At 45.6% G+C, this 17,990-nt stretch overlaps 1 protein-coding gene across 1 annotated transcript in view; it reads left to right on the top strand.

Moving 5' to 3' along the window:
- Positions 1–17,990, top strand: part of IGSF22 (immunoglobulin superfamily member 22) — a 210,452-nt gene that overhangs the window by 120,035 nt on the left and 72,427 nt on the right. Inside the window, 3 exon segments of the mRNA XM_045012353.1 lie at positions 176–313; positions 3,317–3,427; positions 11,846–12,006. Of these exon segments, the coding sequence (XP_044868288.1) occupies positions 176–313; positions 3,317–3,427; positions 11,846–12,006 (410 nt within the window).

Here is a 17,990-nt window from a genome sequence, read left to right as displayed (position 1 = left end):
TGAGCACAATACCTCTTGGATTGATAACTGTTAACCTGATACTGCAGTCTTTACTCAGGCAATAATCCCATTGTAGCCAATGAGAGCTTTCCCTGGGTAAAGATTGAAGTGTCCAGGCATGTGCGTGTGTGCGCACACATGGTTTGATAGTGATTTATTGTTGCTTTGTTGGCAGGGCTATGGAGAAGAGGAAAAGGTATATATTGCTACTCAGGGACCCATAGTTAATACTGTCAGTGACTTCTGGAGAATGGTGTGGCAGGAGCGTTCTCCCATCATTGTCATGATTACCAATATAGAAGAGATGAATGAGGTAATGATATTACGTATGAGCTATGTCTCGATCCTCTATCGTAGCGGGTATTTCAGGCACAGGTGCCAGACCCATTGAAATAAATGAGTTGGTTCAGTGACCAAAGTTTATAGTGCATTGCAGTTACCTTTTTTGAAGTCTTTTCTGAAGGTTTCAAAAGCAACATCCCACCAAGTTCAAGTCCTATTAATTTTTGTATATGAATACCTATAAACAATAGAGTAACGGAGACTGAACCTCTTTATCCTGTATTTATTTTGGCTTCTCTTCTGCATCCTTTTTCCATTAAGCCGTCCCTGCTTCATTAAACATACTATGTCATGTTATAATGCTAGTTATGACTAGAAGCAGTTAAAGATGATTTGTATGTGGAGGACTGCCCCAGTTGTTTAGCATTTTGGGGAAATGTAGTTAAAATATTGCAACTATTAAGATGTTCCAAACTTTTTTGAATCTCCCCTTGCTAGAATTGGTATTTATGAGAGTTAACGGTCTGTGGTTATTGAATGTATTTCTGCCAATCCATCCCATACAATTCTATCTGCAAAGTCCCAGGCTTCCAGAGTTTGCATCACCACTGGTTTGGGATTCTGTGGCCAGTATCATAACATTATTCCACAGGATCCCAAAACAGTGGTGATTTAAGCAGCTGAAGATGCAGAAAGGTGCCTAGTGGGAGTACCTATGTGCCTAACTCCCATTTAAATCAATTACCTTTAAAAATCTGGCCCTAAATTCCTAGGTTACTTTAGAAAATGGGATTTAGACTTCCAGATCACTTCGGTCCTTTTGAAAATTTTACGACCATACACTTGAGAAGGAAGAAGAGACCAAGAGGCAATCATGTCCTTCATTGTCTTCTCTGCTCTGAAGGTTTCCCACTGTTGTTTTTACATCTGGGTTGTACCACTAGAATGCAAAATAATCTTTTCATCAGTGTTTCCTGTTATTCAACACTAACAGACTATCTCACCTGTCATGTCAGCCTCAGGAAACATTGCACAGCCATGCTACCATCACAGTAGTGACACTGGCTGCAGCGTATATCTAACATACAGAGATATTGAGTCTTTCCTGATACCTTTTGTATCAAAAATTCAATCATTCTGTGAGACTCAGACATAAATATAGGGTAAGCTCTTCCATGCTAACGTCTTCTATATTCCCTTTTTTCTAATACATATTAATATATAAATACCAGGTCTCCACAGTGTGTAGATTCAGAACTAAAACCTTTGTTCTGCCATGATGCTAGTAAGGGAGTCTTTGTGCTTCTGCTATACACAGTGGCTTTCCTAATGTGAGGATGAACAGCTCAGTATCCCAGCCCTCTGTCACGTCTAATCCGAACTGACAGACAGCCCACAGAAATGTGTGGGCGATCCTACTCCACTCATTTCAGCAGCATAGCGTCTCTGCTATTGATAGATGCTGGCGCATTTGACGCTTTTTACAATGGATTCTGCAATTTAGGAGGAGGGAAAAAATTCAGTCTGCGTTTACAGTGACACAATGGGCCATAGTCGTTTCTAGTGTGAAGTGGCACAGCTCCATTGTGAAAAGAACAGGAGTACTCATGGCAGCTTAGAGACTAACAAATTTATTTGAGCATAAGCTTTCGCGGGCTAGAACCCACTTCATCGGATGCATAGAATGGAACATATAGTGAGGATATATATATACACCTACAGAGAACATGAAAAGGTGGGAGTTGTCTTACCAACTCTGAGAGGCTAATTAATTAAGAGAAAAAACTGTTTCCTTTGTGGAGCAGCATCCATTTACACATAAGAGAATTTGGCCCAGCAGCTTTTCGAGACACTTTTTAGTTCTTGGCCCTTCTCTTCCAGCAGTTTTTTTTTTTAAACTTGCTCACAGAGTTTACGGTTAAGGGCCAGATTGTGCTGGACTTTGCAGAAGGGACGGCTTGCAAGAATTCTCTCTCCCTTCACTTATGTGGGTGCACAAAGACCTCCCAGAATAGCAGCCCCTGTACTCTGGAGAGCATGAGGGCTGCTTGCTCTCTGTTTTATCCCTCGGGAGCCATTTGTTCAGAATTGACACCCCCCCCCCCTCCACAGTGGTCTCTGGAATAGGCTTACAAGGGGAGCAATCTCTGCTGATGTGCAGAAGGCCTACTGCACTGAGCAGCCCCAGGAGAAATTGTGCACTGAGCAGCCCCAGGAGAAATTGTATAGGTGAGAGACAATCTTTCCCAGTACTTTCCCTGGGAAGCGTTGCTCTCCATTACCTCTCAGGCAACATTGTGGCACAAATGCCACAATATATCCTTAAATGTGGATTATAGCTTCAGTTATTCAGACTGTATCAGTTGCACTGAATGAACCCATGGATTTGGCCAAAGTGATTTAGCAAAACTAAAATCTGTATTCTGACACTTTCTTCCTTTTAGTTCCTTTGCTTCAATGTAAGATCTTTTTCCATTTTATAGTGGGGTTTTGAACACACTCTATATTCCAAAGTAATTTCCAGTCATGTCCTTTTGTAGGGAAAAAATGCAGATTATAATTTCAGATGAAGAGAGCAGTGGTTCTTTATTAGAGACAGAAAAGGTGTACTGTACATTTCCATATCGGTTTGTGCACAGCACAGAAATATTAATGATCAAAGAGCAGATTATTAATGAATATCAATCATTATCATAATAAAAATGAATAGAATATTAATAAACACTGCCACATTTCTTACCGGCTTCCCAAATGAAATTTAAAAATGTGCAGATAGATCACATTGCACACACACAAACGAAGTTTTATGCATGTGAGTGAGGGAGGTAATTGGACACTGGATTTTAACCAGAGTGACTGCAGAGAAGACTATCTGAAATTTTGGCCCCTATATTTAAAGTAAAAATTTGAGTTGCATCCTGTTACAGAAATATTCAGCATCCTGATTCATCTAAGCATACACTTGGCACAGTTTCTGCATAGTGAAGTGAACCACCATTGGTGTCTCCTTAAATATATTTTATGTTGCATGCAGAAATGTACAGAGTACTGGCCAGAGGAACAGGTCACCTATGAAGGAATAGAAATCACAGTTGACCAGGTCATACAAGCAGATGATTACCGATTAAGACTCATCACCCTGAAGGTAAGATTGCTCAGATGTATTTACAATAGCAGAGAAATTCAAATCCTTAAACAGGACTGTTCATGGAGAACTGAGTACAAAACATATCCACTGTGCAAATATCACTTGTTGCTACTGCATTCATGATGCCCTTGATCGGATCCCAAAAACGTAACAAATGCAATAATAAAAACAGTTGGAGATGTAGACTGAATGCGTACAGTCTAAAGACTTTCAGGCCACTTGTAACAGGAATGTGTTCATTCACTGGAAGAGACCAGTGAGTGATTCTGTGCAAGTGTCTTCTGTTGTGACGTGCTAGCTTGGGGATCGTGTCTTACCTAACTTTGAACTGGCTTTTATAAGTCATACTAAAGACATTGGCTTTAAGTTAACATCATGAACTTTGTGATGATGTTATATGGAGTACAAGGAATTTCGTGCAATGTGAGTCAGTTCCTCGGCTGGAAATTGGCTTCGCTTGATTGGCTTCCCTGAAGCTTTACTGATTTACGCTAGCTGAGGATTTGGCCTTATGTGAGGTTTTACATTTTCTAGGTTGTGTAGAGATCTCTAGCAGCCGTTAATCTTGGAAAAGCTTAAACTGTGCTTCTAGTCTTCATATTAACATTATTAAACATCTTGTATACTGTTGGGTTTCTCAAATTGTTGGGTGCAAAATGTTATATAGAAAGCTAAGATGACTTTTGTGCCACTGAGAATATGCAGTAAAGCTGGGAAAGGAACTCAGGAATCCCAATCTAATGTCCTGTCCCTCCTAGACCATCTGTTCTACTCCTTTAGCCTCTGTGTTGTCTCCTCCCAGTTTTCCCTAAGTAATGTGTCTACCAATCTATTTAGCAGTTGCTGATGGTACAGTAACTCCACCACTGCTCACTGCGGCTAAACCTTTTCTGATACGTATCATCCTTATTATTCTATTAAGCAGTTAGGTGAACTAGCACTGAAACTGCTTAAAGGAAACATGCTACAGTAAACAGCTTGTTGAGCACTTTTCCACCACTACATCCCAGTGTTAACTTTTCTAATTATGGTATCCTTCCAGTTAACTGCTTGAAATAAAATACTTAGATTTCCAAATGAATAACAGCCATGCCACCCTCTGAATACTGAGTTCCAGCACATACTTATTTTATAAATACTCTATTGCTATCTGGTCCAGGATATCACCATCCTATGTAACAACTCACTAGGTTCCATGGTCTCAAGACATATACTTAAATAGGAAAAGTCTCCTTCGCATAATCTTCACACATCTTTTCATCTATCAGATCCAGCCCTGAACTCAGTATAACAAAGCAGAATTGCTTCCCAAACTGCGAACAAGCCTCCTTTCACACAAGCAGCTTTGAGTCTCACCAGCCATGTGCTAATATGCAGAGAGCCAGCATACAAAACCCTGTGTCTGGATCAAGAGCATGGAAAGTCTGTCAATCATGCTTTTGGCGCAGAGGATGCGTTGAAGATCACACTCTGAGACAAATGGGAAGGGGGAGGAAAGATTACTTCCATGAATGTGCAGACTTGCATAATCCTTAAATACAACCATGTCTCAGACAACGTGACACAACAGAGAGAATAAAATTGAGCCAAAGTCCATTTGAGTCCCCTTGTCTCACAGACGAGGCCTTAGTTAATTTCACTCAGCTACTGAAAATATCTCAGTGAAATTCACAATCCCTGCTGGGGTGTAGTGTGGACACGGTTATTCAAGAATTGTTGGTAAATGCAGCAGTTTAATACTAGTGATCAGGGCTGATCGAAATTTTCCTGTCAGAACTGTTTTTTACAGAAAATTGAGTTTTCAGCCAAATAAATTTTTTTACAAGACATGGCTGTCTGTTTTGCATGGAAAAGTTCAACACAAAAAAAACCAAAAGCACAAAAAGTTTTCAGTTAAGAATCACCAGGCAGACTGCTTGGGGGGCTGGGAGCCCCAGACTTCCAAAGTCCAAAGCTCCAGGTCATCCCCACCAAGCATACTGTATGGGGTCACAGCTCTGGGAAAGCTCCTTCATGTGCACTGCTCCTGGGCTGGGGACTTTACCAGGGTCCACGACTGCAGGGCAGCTCTGCCATGCCAGGGGTATCAGAGTTTCCAGACTCCCTACCATGGAGTAGAGAGCCTGAAAGTCCTGGGAATCCTGGCTCTAGCTGGGGTTTGGCTCCTGGGTCTGCACAAGAGAGCCCAGAAGCCATAAGAATCCTGGCAGTGAATTCTTTTGGGGATTTCTGCTTTGTGAGAAATTTCAAAAAAATTGGTTTTGTTTGGCAATCCTGATTGCAGCTAGCTCTACTCAGATGTGCATTTATTGCAGGGGTAAATCTGGCCCCTTTTATGTATATAGTTATATAGGATTCTACAGGGGGAAAAATAGAATTTTAAAACCAAATTGTTGGTTGGGGTCATGCATGTCTTATAACACCAGCCCCCCAAGGCAGATGAAAAAAGGTGGAAAGAGCAGACAGCAGATATAAAAGGAGAGAGGACTAAAAACGGTTTAAATTTATAATATATATCCCTTCAGGAAATGAGAATGTTATGCTGACACAAACGACACTGAAGCTTTGATTGGCATTACACGTTTCCAAGCACATCGTTTCTTTTCCATACAACCTGTTCCCTCCATTCATTTTAAGGTCACATCCCCACTTGGTTATTCAACTAAGCAACACTTCAGCTTTCAGCATCAGTGGGGCAGTACTAAAAAAACGAAACTGGTAGGTGAATGGTTCCAAGCTGCCAGAAGAGAAATAAAGGAGCTGTTTATTGAGATGCCATTGTCTGGGACTGTTCTTTTATCATATAATGGCAATAATGCCTGTCACTCTGGAGTATACTTACAATAAATGGCATGGTAATGAAAACCACAGAAGCCATTAATTGCGTCACATTCTACAATGCCATGGACATTCTCCCTTAGCTAGAGATAGGATGTTGCAGCATCTAAACTGATTAGAAATTTAATGCAATCCACCAGCTGCACTGCAGAGACTGATGTACATTTCTCAGCAACAAGGTTTGAGGATGGTTTATCATAATTCTTTCAGGACAGGGGTCAGGCCTTAGCAGGCTTTGGGAATTCAGAAAGGAATAAAGCAAAAGGGAGAAAGAAGTCTTTTTCGTTTTCAAAGGAACCTAACAAGGGTCTAGCCACTGATTGATTATCCCAGCTTTAGCAGTAATATGATTCTGGGCTTTGAACCACCAATTAAACCTTGTTTCTTCTCAACCTAACCCCACGCCTCCTGAATCTCAACAAAGCATAGATAAAGAGTATTTTCTTTTCAGTAGTAATGAATGTATACAGTGTCACTGAATTCAGGGTTCTCTGATTGGGAAGTATAAAATCAGTAACACTGTAAAGAAAACTAAATGCGTCTTGAACTAGTGATTATTTTTTTCCTATCCCCTGGAAGAGTAACTTCACATAAGTATTCTTGTTTCTCTTCTTCTTGCATTTGTGTTTTGGAACCACTGTTTTTCATAATATTTTGAATCTGTTTTCAAAATGTAGTTCTAAAACTAGTGCTCTTGACTGCCATGGCTTGGTTCTCAAGGAATCCTACATCTCATTTTCAAAAGTGACTCTGGGCCCAGATCCTCAAAGGTATTTAGGCAACTAACTCCCATTGATTTCAGTGGAAGGTAGGAGCCTGAATACCTTTGAGTATCTGGACTTAAGGAGCCTAAATCCCACTGAAAGTCAATGGGACTTAGGCACAGATTTTAAAGGTATTCAGGTGTTTCTCTGCTCAGCTTTGCAAATCCTAACTGACTTGAGAGCCTCAGTCTCATTTTCAAAGGTGACTTTAGAGTTTCAAGTCCCTGTAGCGAGGAGGCATGGCCTCCCTCGGAAAGTGACAGGGAGAGACCATGACACGCCCTTTGGTGGGCAGAACCAGGGGAGCCACGTCTGCCCCGCCATAAGCAGAAAGGCAGAACAGGAAGCAGAAGTTGAGCTGGAGCCGCCACAGGAGACAGACGCATCCCACCTGCTGCTGGAGCCTGCAAAGGAGCTGCCGGGGCTACCTCCTGAGGACTGGCCAGAGCTCCACCAGCTGACCGAGATGCCAAGGAGCTGCTGGGGGCTGGGGCTGCCACCTGAAAACTGGCCAGAGCTCCCTGAGATGACAGATGATCCCCACGGTATAGAGGTACCAAACCCCAGGGACGTAGGAAGTAGCCCAGGGGAACTAGACGACTGTCTGGTTGAGTGTTGGCCGGATACAAGGTCAGCCGGGTACAAGGTTGCGGGCAGATCCCTGCTGACCCAGTGGCAGAATACTCTGCCACTATTGGTGCCTTGGGTTGGGACGTGGGCGAATTGGGTGGGCCCGCATCCCCTACAACCCCACCCTTGGGGTGGCAGCATCCCCATCTTAGGCCAGGAGGCCTGTGGTACCCTACTGTTCACCCCTGCCCTAGCCCCTAGACTTTGTTGGTTCTCAGCTTTATCTGGGGCTCATAGACTGCAAAACCGCTCTGACCTGATTGCAGGTCATAGCCTACTAACTGTTTGCTGCCCTGCCCTGGCTGACAGCCTGGGGCTCACAGACTACCATCCTGCTTGGAGGGCTGGAGCACTAGGTACAGCTAATTCCCCCTTTTGAGCTCACCTTTACAGGTACATGGCAGCGAGGAGGTGTGCCCTCCCTCAGAGAGTGACGGCCATTCAGCCTACAGTCCCATTGACTTTCAGTGAGGTTCCTTAGTGTGTCCGTCACTTTTGAAAATAAGACTAAATTAATTAGGCATTGCTATGCTGAGCAGAGCAACACCTTTTAAAAATCTGGGCCTTAGGAATTTTTGAAAATGTTACTCCTAGTTCTTAGTCTTAAACCAAAATTGCTCTCCACTGCTTCCTTAAAACTCAGTCAAGTGTTTAAAGGAGGTCCGTGGAAGCTAAAGGTTACTTTCCTTGGACACTTTCCTGCCTTTTGAAGAGAATTATTCAGCCGAATGCTGGCTGCTCCAGACAGTCTCTACAAGGCTAAGGCCAAGACTTTGAGGATCGCTAGCTCCACTTAGCACCTCTGAAACTTAGGCCTACGGTGGATTGTGTTGATGACTAAAAACTGAGGCATGCAGAATGTCGAAGAAAAACTTAGTTCTCGCTTTTTGTTTGGGTGCAGCAAAATCAAACACTTTATTATTTCTCCAGTAATTACAATGGAGGGAGAGAGTGCCATAGGACACAGGGTCCTGGACAGGTCTCTCAACTGGTAAACAATTACATCAAGCCATTATACCTTTGTTACAGACAATTTCTAGCAATCATGGAGACAGTAAAAAGCAACAAATACATTTTGTTTATACATAAGCTTTTCTGCTATCTTACTAGAAAAAAGCAAGACTGCATATTGCAAGGTCGTAATAACTTTCACACAGTTCACTCTGTCTTACATTATCTTGCTTCCACAAATCTCACGTCACCAGGGTCACAGCTAGCCTAACTCATGCTAACTAACATTCATTAAGATCTCTTCAAATCCTTGTTAATTATTTACTGGCTTCCACAAGAACAAACGAGCACATCTGAATATTTGGTGGCATGTTTGGTGATTTCATAATGACTCAGACATTGAAGAAAATGGAAATGTGCCTCAAGATAAACTTGAGGCCATAACTAGAGGCACAAATCTCACTTTCCTCTGAATGTCTTGCTGTGTGTGTGTGCATATTATTATTTATATAAAATACACAAACAGCAAGGGTAATGAGTCAATCTATCGGAGAGTCTATCAAATACTTCAGTAAAACAATTGTGTTATAAACCACTGTAGTCTTACTGAATGACTCTATCAGGAGGAGAGGGAGGCCTGGTCTACACTACGCGTTTATACCAAATTTAGCAGCATTAAACCAATTTAACGCTGCACCCGTCCACACAACGAAGCCCTTTATATCGATTTAAAGGGCTCTTAAAACCTTTTTCTGTACTCCCCCCTGACGAGGGGAGTAGCGCTGAAATCGGTATTGCCATGTCAGATTAGGGTTAGTGTGGCCGCAATTCGATGGTATTGGCCTCCGGGCGCTATCCCACAGTGCACCATTGTGACCGCTCTGGAAAGCCATCTGAACTCAGATGCACTGGCCAGGTTGACAGGAAAAGCCCCGCAAACTTTTGAATTTCATTTCCTGTTTGCCCAGCGTGGAGCTCCGATCAGCACGGACTGTACGGGAGATACTGGATCTGATCACTTTATGGGGAGACAAATCTGTTCTATCAGAGCTCCGTTCCAGAAGACGAAATGCCAAAGCATTTGAAAAAATCTCCAGACAGAGACCAGAGCAGGGACTCAACACAGTGCTGCATGACAAGCGTAACGGAAAGCCAAAGAATCAAATGGACGCTCATGGAGGGAGGGGGGACTGAGGACTCCAGCTATCCCACAGTCCCCGCAGTCTCTGAAAAGCATTTGCATTCTTGGCTGAGCTCCCAGTGCCTGAAGGGTCAAAAACATTGTCCCGGGTGGTTCAGGGTATAGCTCGTCAATTTACCCTCCCTCTCTCCCGTGAAAGAAAAGGGGAAAAATCGTTTCTCACCTTTTTTCAGTGTCACCATATGTCTACTGCATGCTGCTGGCAGATGCGGTGCTACAGCGCTGAACAGCAGCATCCCCTCCCCTTCCTTTCCTGATGGCAGATGGTACAAAATGGTGGAAAACCATCCTCATCATCCCGTGAGTGCTCCTGGCTGGCCTCGGTGAGGTCGGCCGGGGGCGCCTGGGCAACAATGGGAATGACTCCTGGTCATTCCCGGCAGACGGTGTAAAAGGATTGAAAACTGTCCTCATCATAGCAACTGGGGGCTGAGCTCCATCAGCCCCCCCTTTCATGTCTAATGAAGATTCTGTACTGCCTGCACTATCATAGCAGCGGGAGGCTGCCTCCCCCTCATTTTATCTCACTAAAAAGTCAGTGTTTCTTATTCCTGCATTCTTTATTACTTCATCACACAAATGGGGGGGACACTGCCACGATAGCCCAGGAGGGTTGGGGAAGGAGGGAAGCAATGGGTGGGGTTGTTGCAGGGGCACCCCCTAGAATGGCATCATCATTTCTGCGGGATCTCTGGGGCTCTGACACGGAGCGGCTGTGCTCTCTGGTTCTCTAGTACACTTGCCCCATATTCTAGGCAGGACTGACTCTATTTTTAGGCAAAACATAAAGAAGGGAATGACCTGGGGAGTCATTCCCATTTTTGTCCATGCGCCCCCGGCCGACCTCAGCGAGGCCAGCCAGGAGCACCCATGACAGCAGCAGACGATACAAAAGGACTGATAAACATCATTGCCAATTTCCAGTTGCAGACAGTGCTATAGCTGGTAACTGTCTCTGCTACCTTGCAAAGGCAAATGAATGCTGCTTTGTAGCACTGCAGTACCGCGTCTGTCAGCAGCATCCAGTACACATACAGTGACTGTGACAAAAGGCTAAATGGGCTGCATGGTTGCCATGCTATGGCGTCTGCCAGGGCAATCCAGGGCAAAAGGGCGCAAAATGATTGTCTGCCGTTGCTGTCACGGAGGAAGGATTGAGTGACGACATTTACCCAGAATCACCCGTGACACTGTTTTTGCATTGGGATCTCAACCCAGAATTCCAATGGGCAGGGTAGACTGCGGGAACTATGGGATAGCTACGGAATAGCTACCCACAGTGCAATGCTCCGGAAATCGACGCTAGCCTCGGTACATGGACGCACACCGCCGAAATAATGTGCTTAATGTGGCCGCGTGCACTCGACTTTATACAATCTGTTTTAAAAAACCGGTTTATGTAAAATCAGAATAATCCCGTAGTGTAGACATACCCTATGATGGCTGTAGACTAGTATAAAAGAGACATTGTTTTGCACACAACTCTTGGCACTAATATAGAGGAGCTGGGAAAGAGAACTCCGAAAAAGAGCATGAGAGTTTAGCAGGGTTTTCAGTGAATTTTTTTTTTAACAGTTTGCTCAAGTGCAGTAGTGATCCTTGAAATCAGAATTTCTGTGGTTTGTGACTTCTTGTGTGGATGCTCATTTTTCTTTAGCTTTGGTTTACTTCCGTTGTTCTCACAGAGTATGTCTACACTGCATTTTGAAACCCACAGCAGCAATTCTCAGAGCATGGCTCTATAGACTTGGGCTTGCGCTGCGGCACTAAAAATAGCAGTGTAGACATTTTGGCTCAGGTTCTGAAGCCCCACCATCCTCCCTGGACTTCAGAGCCTGATCCCGAACATCTACACAGCTGTTTTTAGCCCTGTAGCACAAGCCTTGTGAGCCCAAGTCTGTCGACACAAGCTCTGAGACTCACTGGTGTAGATATGTCCAAAGAAACAGATTGTCAGTTTATCAGTTTTAATGAAGAATCTTTGAAAAATTTTACAGTAGTGTACTAATTTTCTGTATAACTGGATCACAGAAAGGTGGTGAAGTAAGAAACCTGCGACATTACTGGTATACATCCTGGCCAGATCAAAAGACACCAGATCAAGCACCAGCCCTCTTACAACTGGTGCGGGAAGTGGAAGAGGCCATGCCATGTGCAGAAGAAAATAATGCCCCAGTCATTGTCCACTGCAGGTAAGTTAATGCTGCATTACATCTCCATGGAGCTCTGTGACAGAGTGTCTTAAATACATAGCAGAGAAAAGAAAAACTTCATGCAGTTGCAAGGAAACAGGATGAGCAGCTCCTTAAATGTTTATTTATAATGTGTAAAAAGAAAAACTGCTTGATCATAGGGAAATGCAGTCTGGGAGACATATGCTGGAGGTCTCATGCAGCCACTAGTAAAATATCCGTGGAGTTTCTAAAAATTATAATTACAGTTTTCTAGCACAAAAAGTATTGCAACTGACTTGGAGAAATTCTAAATTCTATAGATCTCATGCTGATGCATAAATAGGAATTGATCACTGAGCTAACAACTGATGGTGCCCAGGTGCAAGTAATCAGGATCTAATTTAATTTGGTATGTGCAAACAGAAGATAGTCCTGACCAATAATCTATATTCTTGGTGCTTCAAAAAGGTCAATTTCCCAAAGTTAAAAATAATGACGAGTAAAACTGAGTGGAGGGAAATCTTTGAACATAAAAATGCAAATAGTAATTGGGAGTTGTTGGGTCATAGTAGATAACCAGTTGAACTTGAGGGCCTACTGCCGTGCTGTAGTTAAGAGGGCAAATGCAATCCTGGGATGCATGAACAGGAGAATATCAGGTAGAATAGGGAGCTATAACCTCTGTATATAATAAATTGGAAAGGGTTCTGAAAAGAGCTACAAGAATGATTCATGATAATCATAATGTTCCCCTTTGGCCTTAAAATCTGTGAATCCATGTGTGTCTCACTGGAATCTCATGGTAGCTTTCACAGGCAATACTGACCCCAGTCCATAGCTTTATATTTTGCTTTGCATGCTTGTTTTACTCTCTCGCCTACTGCTTTGTCTTTCCATCTCCAGTAGCCTAATGGTGATTTTTGGAAATGCAGGACGTTTGGTCATTTTTCTTACCTAAGTATTAACAGACAGGGTAGCAGGCTTCTAGAGAATTTTAAATGACAGCTGGTGACTAGAGCAGTGTCAGATTTTTTCAGATGCTCTTTTGGATAAAATATATTCTGTGAATGGAGTAAACTGAATGTATTCAAGATTAGGAAGTGTACCAAACCATAGCCCAAGCCCTAAGATGTGCTGAATACCAGAGTTCCCATTGGCTTCAGTGGAAGGTGCAGGTATTCAGCAGCTCTCAGGATCTGACCCTCTAGAAGAGCGTAACCACTGCAAAGATACTAATACTGTCAGCCCTCTTAAATACAAAATAGTAAACCTTTTAAAAAAAATCAAACATGATCCTAATCCTGAAAGTATTCTTAATAAGAAGTACATGTTAAAGGTAGGCTGTCATTCCTAGCATAGTCCTGTGGGTAAGGCACTGGACTCAGAAGACCTGGTTTCTATTCCTGCCTCTGCCACTGACCTACTGTGTGACTTGAGCAAGTAACTTTACCTCTCTCTGCTCAGTTTTCCAGTCTGTAAAGTAGGGGGTGCTACTTGCCTTCTTTTGTCAAATGCTTTGACATCTATGGTTGAAAAGCACTGTAGAAGATCTGTATATTATTGGTTATTTGTGTCTGTGTAGCACCTAGAGCCAACCAACCTCTGGGCCTCAGTGAAGTAGGTGTTGTACATACACCTAGTAAGAGACAGTCCCTGCCCTGAAGAGTTTCCCCTCTAAATAGACAAGACAGACAAAGGATGGGAAACAGGATGCAACATGGAGGTAGAAGGTTGGGAATTGAGGTACAGAGACAGTGACTTATCGAAGGTCATACAGGAAGTTTACAGCACCAGAAATTGAACCTAGATCACCCTAGTCCTGGTCCATGCCTGAAAAGTAAGATCATCCTTCTTCCTTTGTAGTGCCTGCATTTTGTCATTTTAACCCTGTTCCTGCTACAGCTTAACACCGTTTAAGCACAGTTATTGCTAGGCCCATTTTCCTAATCAGCTTGGCCAGGAATTTCTCCCTGAAAATTTAAATAATGTGGTCAAAAACCTGTCTTTAGTGGTCAGGGAAACCATGCTGGAACTTTGCTAGCCCCAGCCATATGTAAGTCCAATTGTTGCCTGAACAGTTGTTGCCAGTATCTTTGCGCTATGACTTTAACACTGTTTAAATGGATGGAGTTTCTCTGGAGATTGTGTAGGGTAATTATTCCTGAGACTGCTCACTTAATTAGTTAACATGCGGAAGTGTTGTCAGCTTTGCTGCTCATTCTTCATGGAGGTGGTAAGAGGAGTTCACAGCTTCTCTTTGCCACAATAGCATAGCATATGTGAGAACAAAATCCTCTCTAGTCATTAACCAGGGCCTGAAACAGATACACAGAAAAATGTCTTTGCATTGATAATGGAAGAGAAAAATCAGTGGTTTCTTTAATGGTGAATTGTTGTATCCTGCACAAATCCAGAGAATTGTGAGATTCCAGATCTGAATGACTTTGGAAGTGGCATCAGACTTACTGTGTGTATTGCTGTTAGTCAAATTATTTCGGCAATATTTGTCACAGCATGTATGAATGAAAACTCATCTTGAGACTTGCAAGCCTGGGAAATGTTTCAAACTTAATCTGACCAAGGAATAATGGTTATTCTTCTTCGAGTGATTGCTCGTGTGTATTCCACTATAGGTGTGCGTGCTCAGCCCGTGCCAGAAGTTTTTCCCCTAGCAGTACCTGTAGGAGAGAGCGCCCCCGCGACCGCTGGAGTGGTGCCTGTTTGGCACGGTATAAGGGGAGCTGTGCGCTGCCCCCACCCTCAGTTCCTTCTTGCAGCCAGTGAAGGTGCGTCGGAACAGCTCTGCTCCAGCTTTGCTAGAGCTCGTCCCCAGAACTGTTTGTTCGTTTAGTACCTGTAGTTAGTTAGCGTAGTTCGTTTAGCTAATCAGTGAGTCTGGGCCGGGACATGCCCTGAGCCCCGGGATTTAAGTCCTGCAGTTCTTGTCGGCGTTCTATGCCAAGAAGTGACCCACACACACTGTTTGTGCTGCTTGGGAGACACCCATATCAGCGAGAGGTGCAAGATTTGCAAATCGTTTAAGCCTTGGACCAAAAGAGAAAGGGACATTCGGCTCCAAGCCATTCTGATGGAGTTGGGGCTGACCCCAACCACGGCATGCCGTACCGGGTATCGGTACGCGGCGATCTGCCGGTGCCATCGACCAGTCGGCACCGCTCCCCATCCACGGGGCACACCAAGAGTGCCAAGAAGACTCCCTATTTGCAGCAGCACCGAGGGAAGTCTGAGACACAGGCTAGGCCCATGTCGGGTAGCCCTCGATCCCCACCGGGCCCTAGGCCTCCAACTCTCGTAGAATGGAGTAGCCCGGCCCCTTCAGAACAGGCCTCTCCAAATGTCCGGATGCTGTCCATACCCGAAGCCCTCCAGGTGGCCCGGGACGTCTTGTCCATGCTGGTGCCCAGAGCGCTGCCGATGTCGGCCCCATGCTCCAGCGGCAAGCCGCCGCTGGGATCTCCACAGTCACCCTCAGCTCGGTACCGGTCTCGGTCGAGGGAACATTCCCAATGCCGATCACTGTCCAGCATCCGCTCGGGGCAGAGTCCACGTGGATCACCCTCGATTCTGACCAGACTCTCAGGATGGGTTCCGTCCATCCTGGACTTGCGGCACCAGTCCTCCTCAGAAAGCGGACATCGATGGAACCGTGGCAGATGTCGTCATCGGTCCTTGTCCCAGAGAGGGTACCACAGTCAGTCACAGTACGGTCGTCAATGCCGTTCCCACTTGGGTTCCTGCTCCAAGTCTCCGCCAAGGCACCACAGCCCCGGGCATCAATTACCGACGCCTCGCCATCACAGGTCCGCCCGTCAAAGCTCTGTTCACAGAGGAAACAGATACAAGGCTGCATGGTACGAAGAGCTCCCGCACGACCCTTTAGACCAGGGGTCGGCAACCTTTCAGAACTGCTGTGCCAAATCTTCATTTATTCACTGTGATTTAAGGTTTCACATACCAGTCATAAATTTTAACGTTTTTAGAAGGTCTCTTTCTATTAGTCTATAATATATAACTAAACTATTGTTGTATGTAAAGTAAATAAGGTTTTTTTAATGTTTAAGAAGCTTCATTTAAAATTAAATTAAAATGCAGAGCCCCCCTGGACCAGTGGCCAGGATCCAGGCACTGTGAGTGCCACTGAAAATCAGCTTGCGTGCCACCTTTGGCACACATGCCATAGGTTGCCTATCCCTGCTCTAGATCCTGGTCTCTATTTCCCGGCTCCGGCAAAACCTAAGTTCAAGCCGCAGCAGATTCCGACCCCAGCCGTCCTCCCAAGGCTGCCCATAAGAAGCAACGGGACTATAAGAGATGCCCTAACAGGCAGTCTCGGCCTGCCCCCCAGCCTGGACCCTCCAAGGGCAAGAAGGCAGGGAAAAGGTGATTTTGACCGGACACTCGGGGGCAATAAAGCTTCCCTTCTCCGACCGGTTGTGTGCTTTCCTTCCGGAATGCTCTCTGCTCACTTTGGACTGATGGGTCCTCAACACCATCTCCCGGGGTTACACCCTCCAGTTTACCTCCTCCCCACCCAACCACCCCTCCACCCCCCATCGCTCCTAGGGGACCCCTCGCACGAAGCTCTGCTTGAGCAGGAGGTGGGGCGGCTCCTAGGACTAGGAGCGTTGGGCCACGCTGCCCTACACCAAAGGGGGCGCTATAGACTTTGGTCAGGCCACGCCGCCCTGCACCGGAGGGGGCACTATAGACTCTGGCCGCTAGGCCAAGCGGCCCTGCGCCGAAGGGCTGCTTTGCAAACTGTGACAGATAGCCCACGCTGACCTGACCCTAGGGGATGGACCGTCACAGGGGGATACAGATATTTCCCTATCTGGACGATTGGCTTGTCAAGGGCACCTCCCGGTCACAGGTGAGGAATCATGTGGCACTCCTCCTGCCCACGTGCACCACCTTGGGCCTACTGGGAAATAACACCAACTCCACGTTAGTTCCAGTCCAACGCATAGAGTTTATCGGGGTGCTCCTGGATGCAGTGTTGGCCAAGGCCTCCCTCCCGCCAAAAAGATTCGAGACCCTGAAAGGTCTCATCGACTCGGTCCCAGTGACAACAGCCAGGGTTTGCCTGCAGCTCTTGGGTCATATGTCGGCGTGCACGTACATGGTCCATCACGCCAGACTCAGGATGAGGCCCCTCCAGCTCTGGTTGGCCTCGAATTTCTCCCAGGCCACGGACAGGATGGACAAGGTCCTTACCGTTTTGGAAGCCGTGATTACCTCCCTGCGATGATGGTCCACCCCGAACAACATGCTCCAAGGGGTCTCGTTCAGGGACTGGGCCCTGTTGTTAGAGCTGGTGTCCAATGCGTCAGACCTGGGTTGGGGGGCCCATGTGGGGAGCTTTCAGACCCAAGGCCTGTGGTCGGCTCAGGACCTGACCCTACACCTAAAAGTCAAAGAGCTCAGAGCGGTGTGGCTGGCGTGTATGGCCTTCCGCTTGCACCTGGAGGGCAAGGTAGTCAGGGTCCTCATGGACAACATGGCCTCGATGTTCTAGATCAACAGGCAAGGTGGGGCCCGCTCCTCTGCTCTCTGTCTCGAAGCCCTCAGGCTGTGGGACTTCTGTATAGCCCACGACATTCACCTGAAGGCCTTCTACTTACCAGGTGCCCTCAACGAGAGGACGGATCGCTTGAGCAGGGATTTCTCGCAACACAAGTGGTCCCTCCACCTGGAAGTGGCCCACTGGCTCTTCCGAAGGTGGGGAACTCCCCAGGTGGACCAATTCACGACTCGGCAGAACCAGCAATGCCCTCGGTTCTGCTCCGGCGAGGGCCTGGGGAGGGGCACTATCTCCGGTGCCTTTCTTCTGTCCTGGTCAGGCCGGCTTCTCTACGCCTTCCCCCTGTTCCGTCTAATCAGCAGGGTCCTAGAGAAGAAAAAGTTTGACAAGGCCCGAGTCCTGCTGATTGCCCCGGCGTGGCCCAGGCAGTATTGGTATGGGACCCTCACGGGCCTGATGG

The sequence above is a fragment of the Mauremys mutica genome, chromosome 4, assembly GCF_020497125.1.
Source record: "Mauremys mutica isolate MM-2020 ecotype Southern chromosome 4, ASM2049712v1, whole genome shotgun sequence".
In the NCBI taxonomy this organism is placed as follows: Eukaryota; Metazoa; Chordata; order Testudines; family Geoemydidae; genus Mauremys; species Mauremys mutica.
The sequence above is the reverse complement of the archived record's forward strand: the minus strand, read 5'-3'. Positions and strand labels throughout refer to the sequence as shown.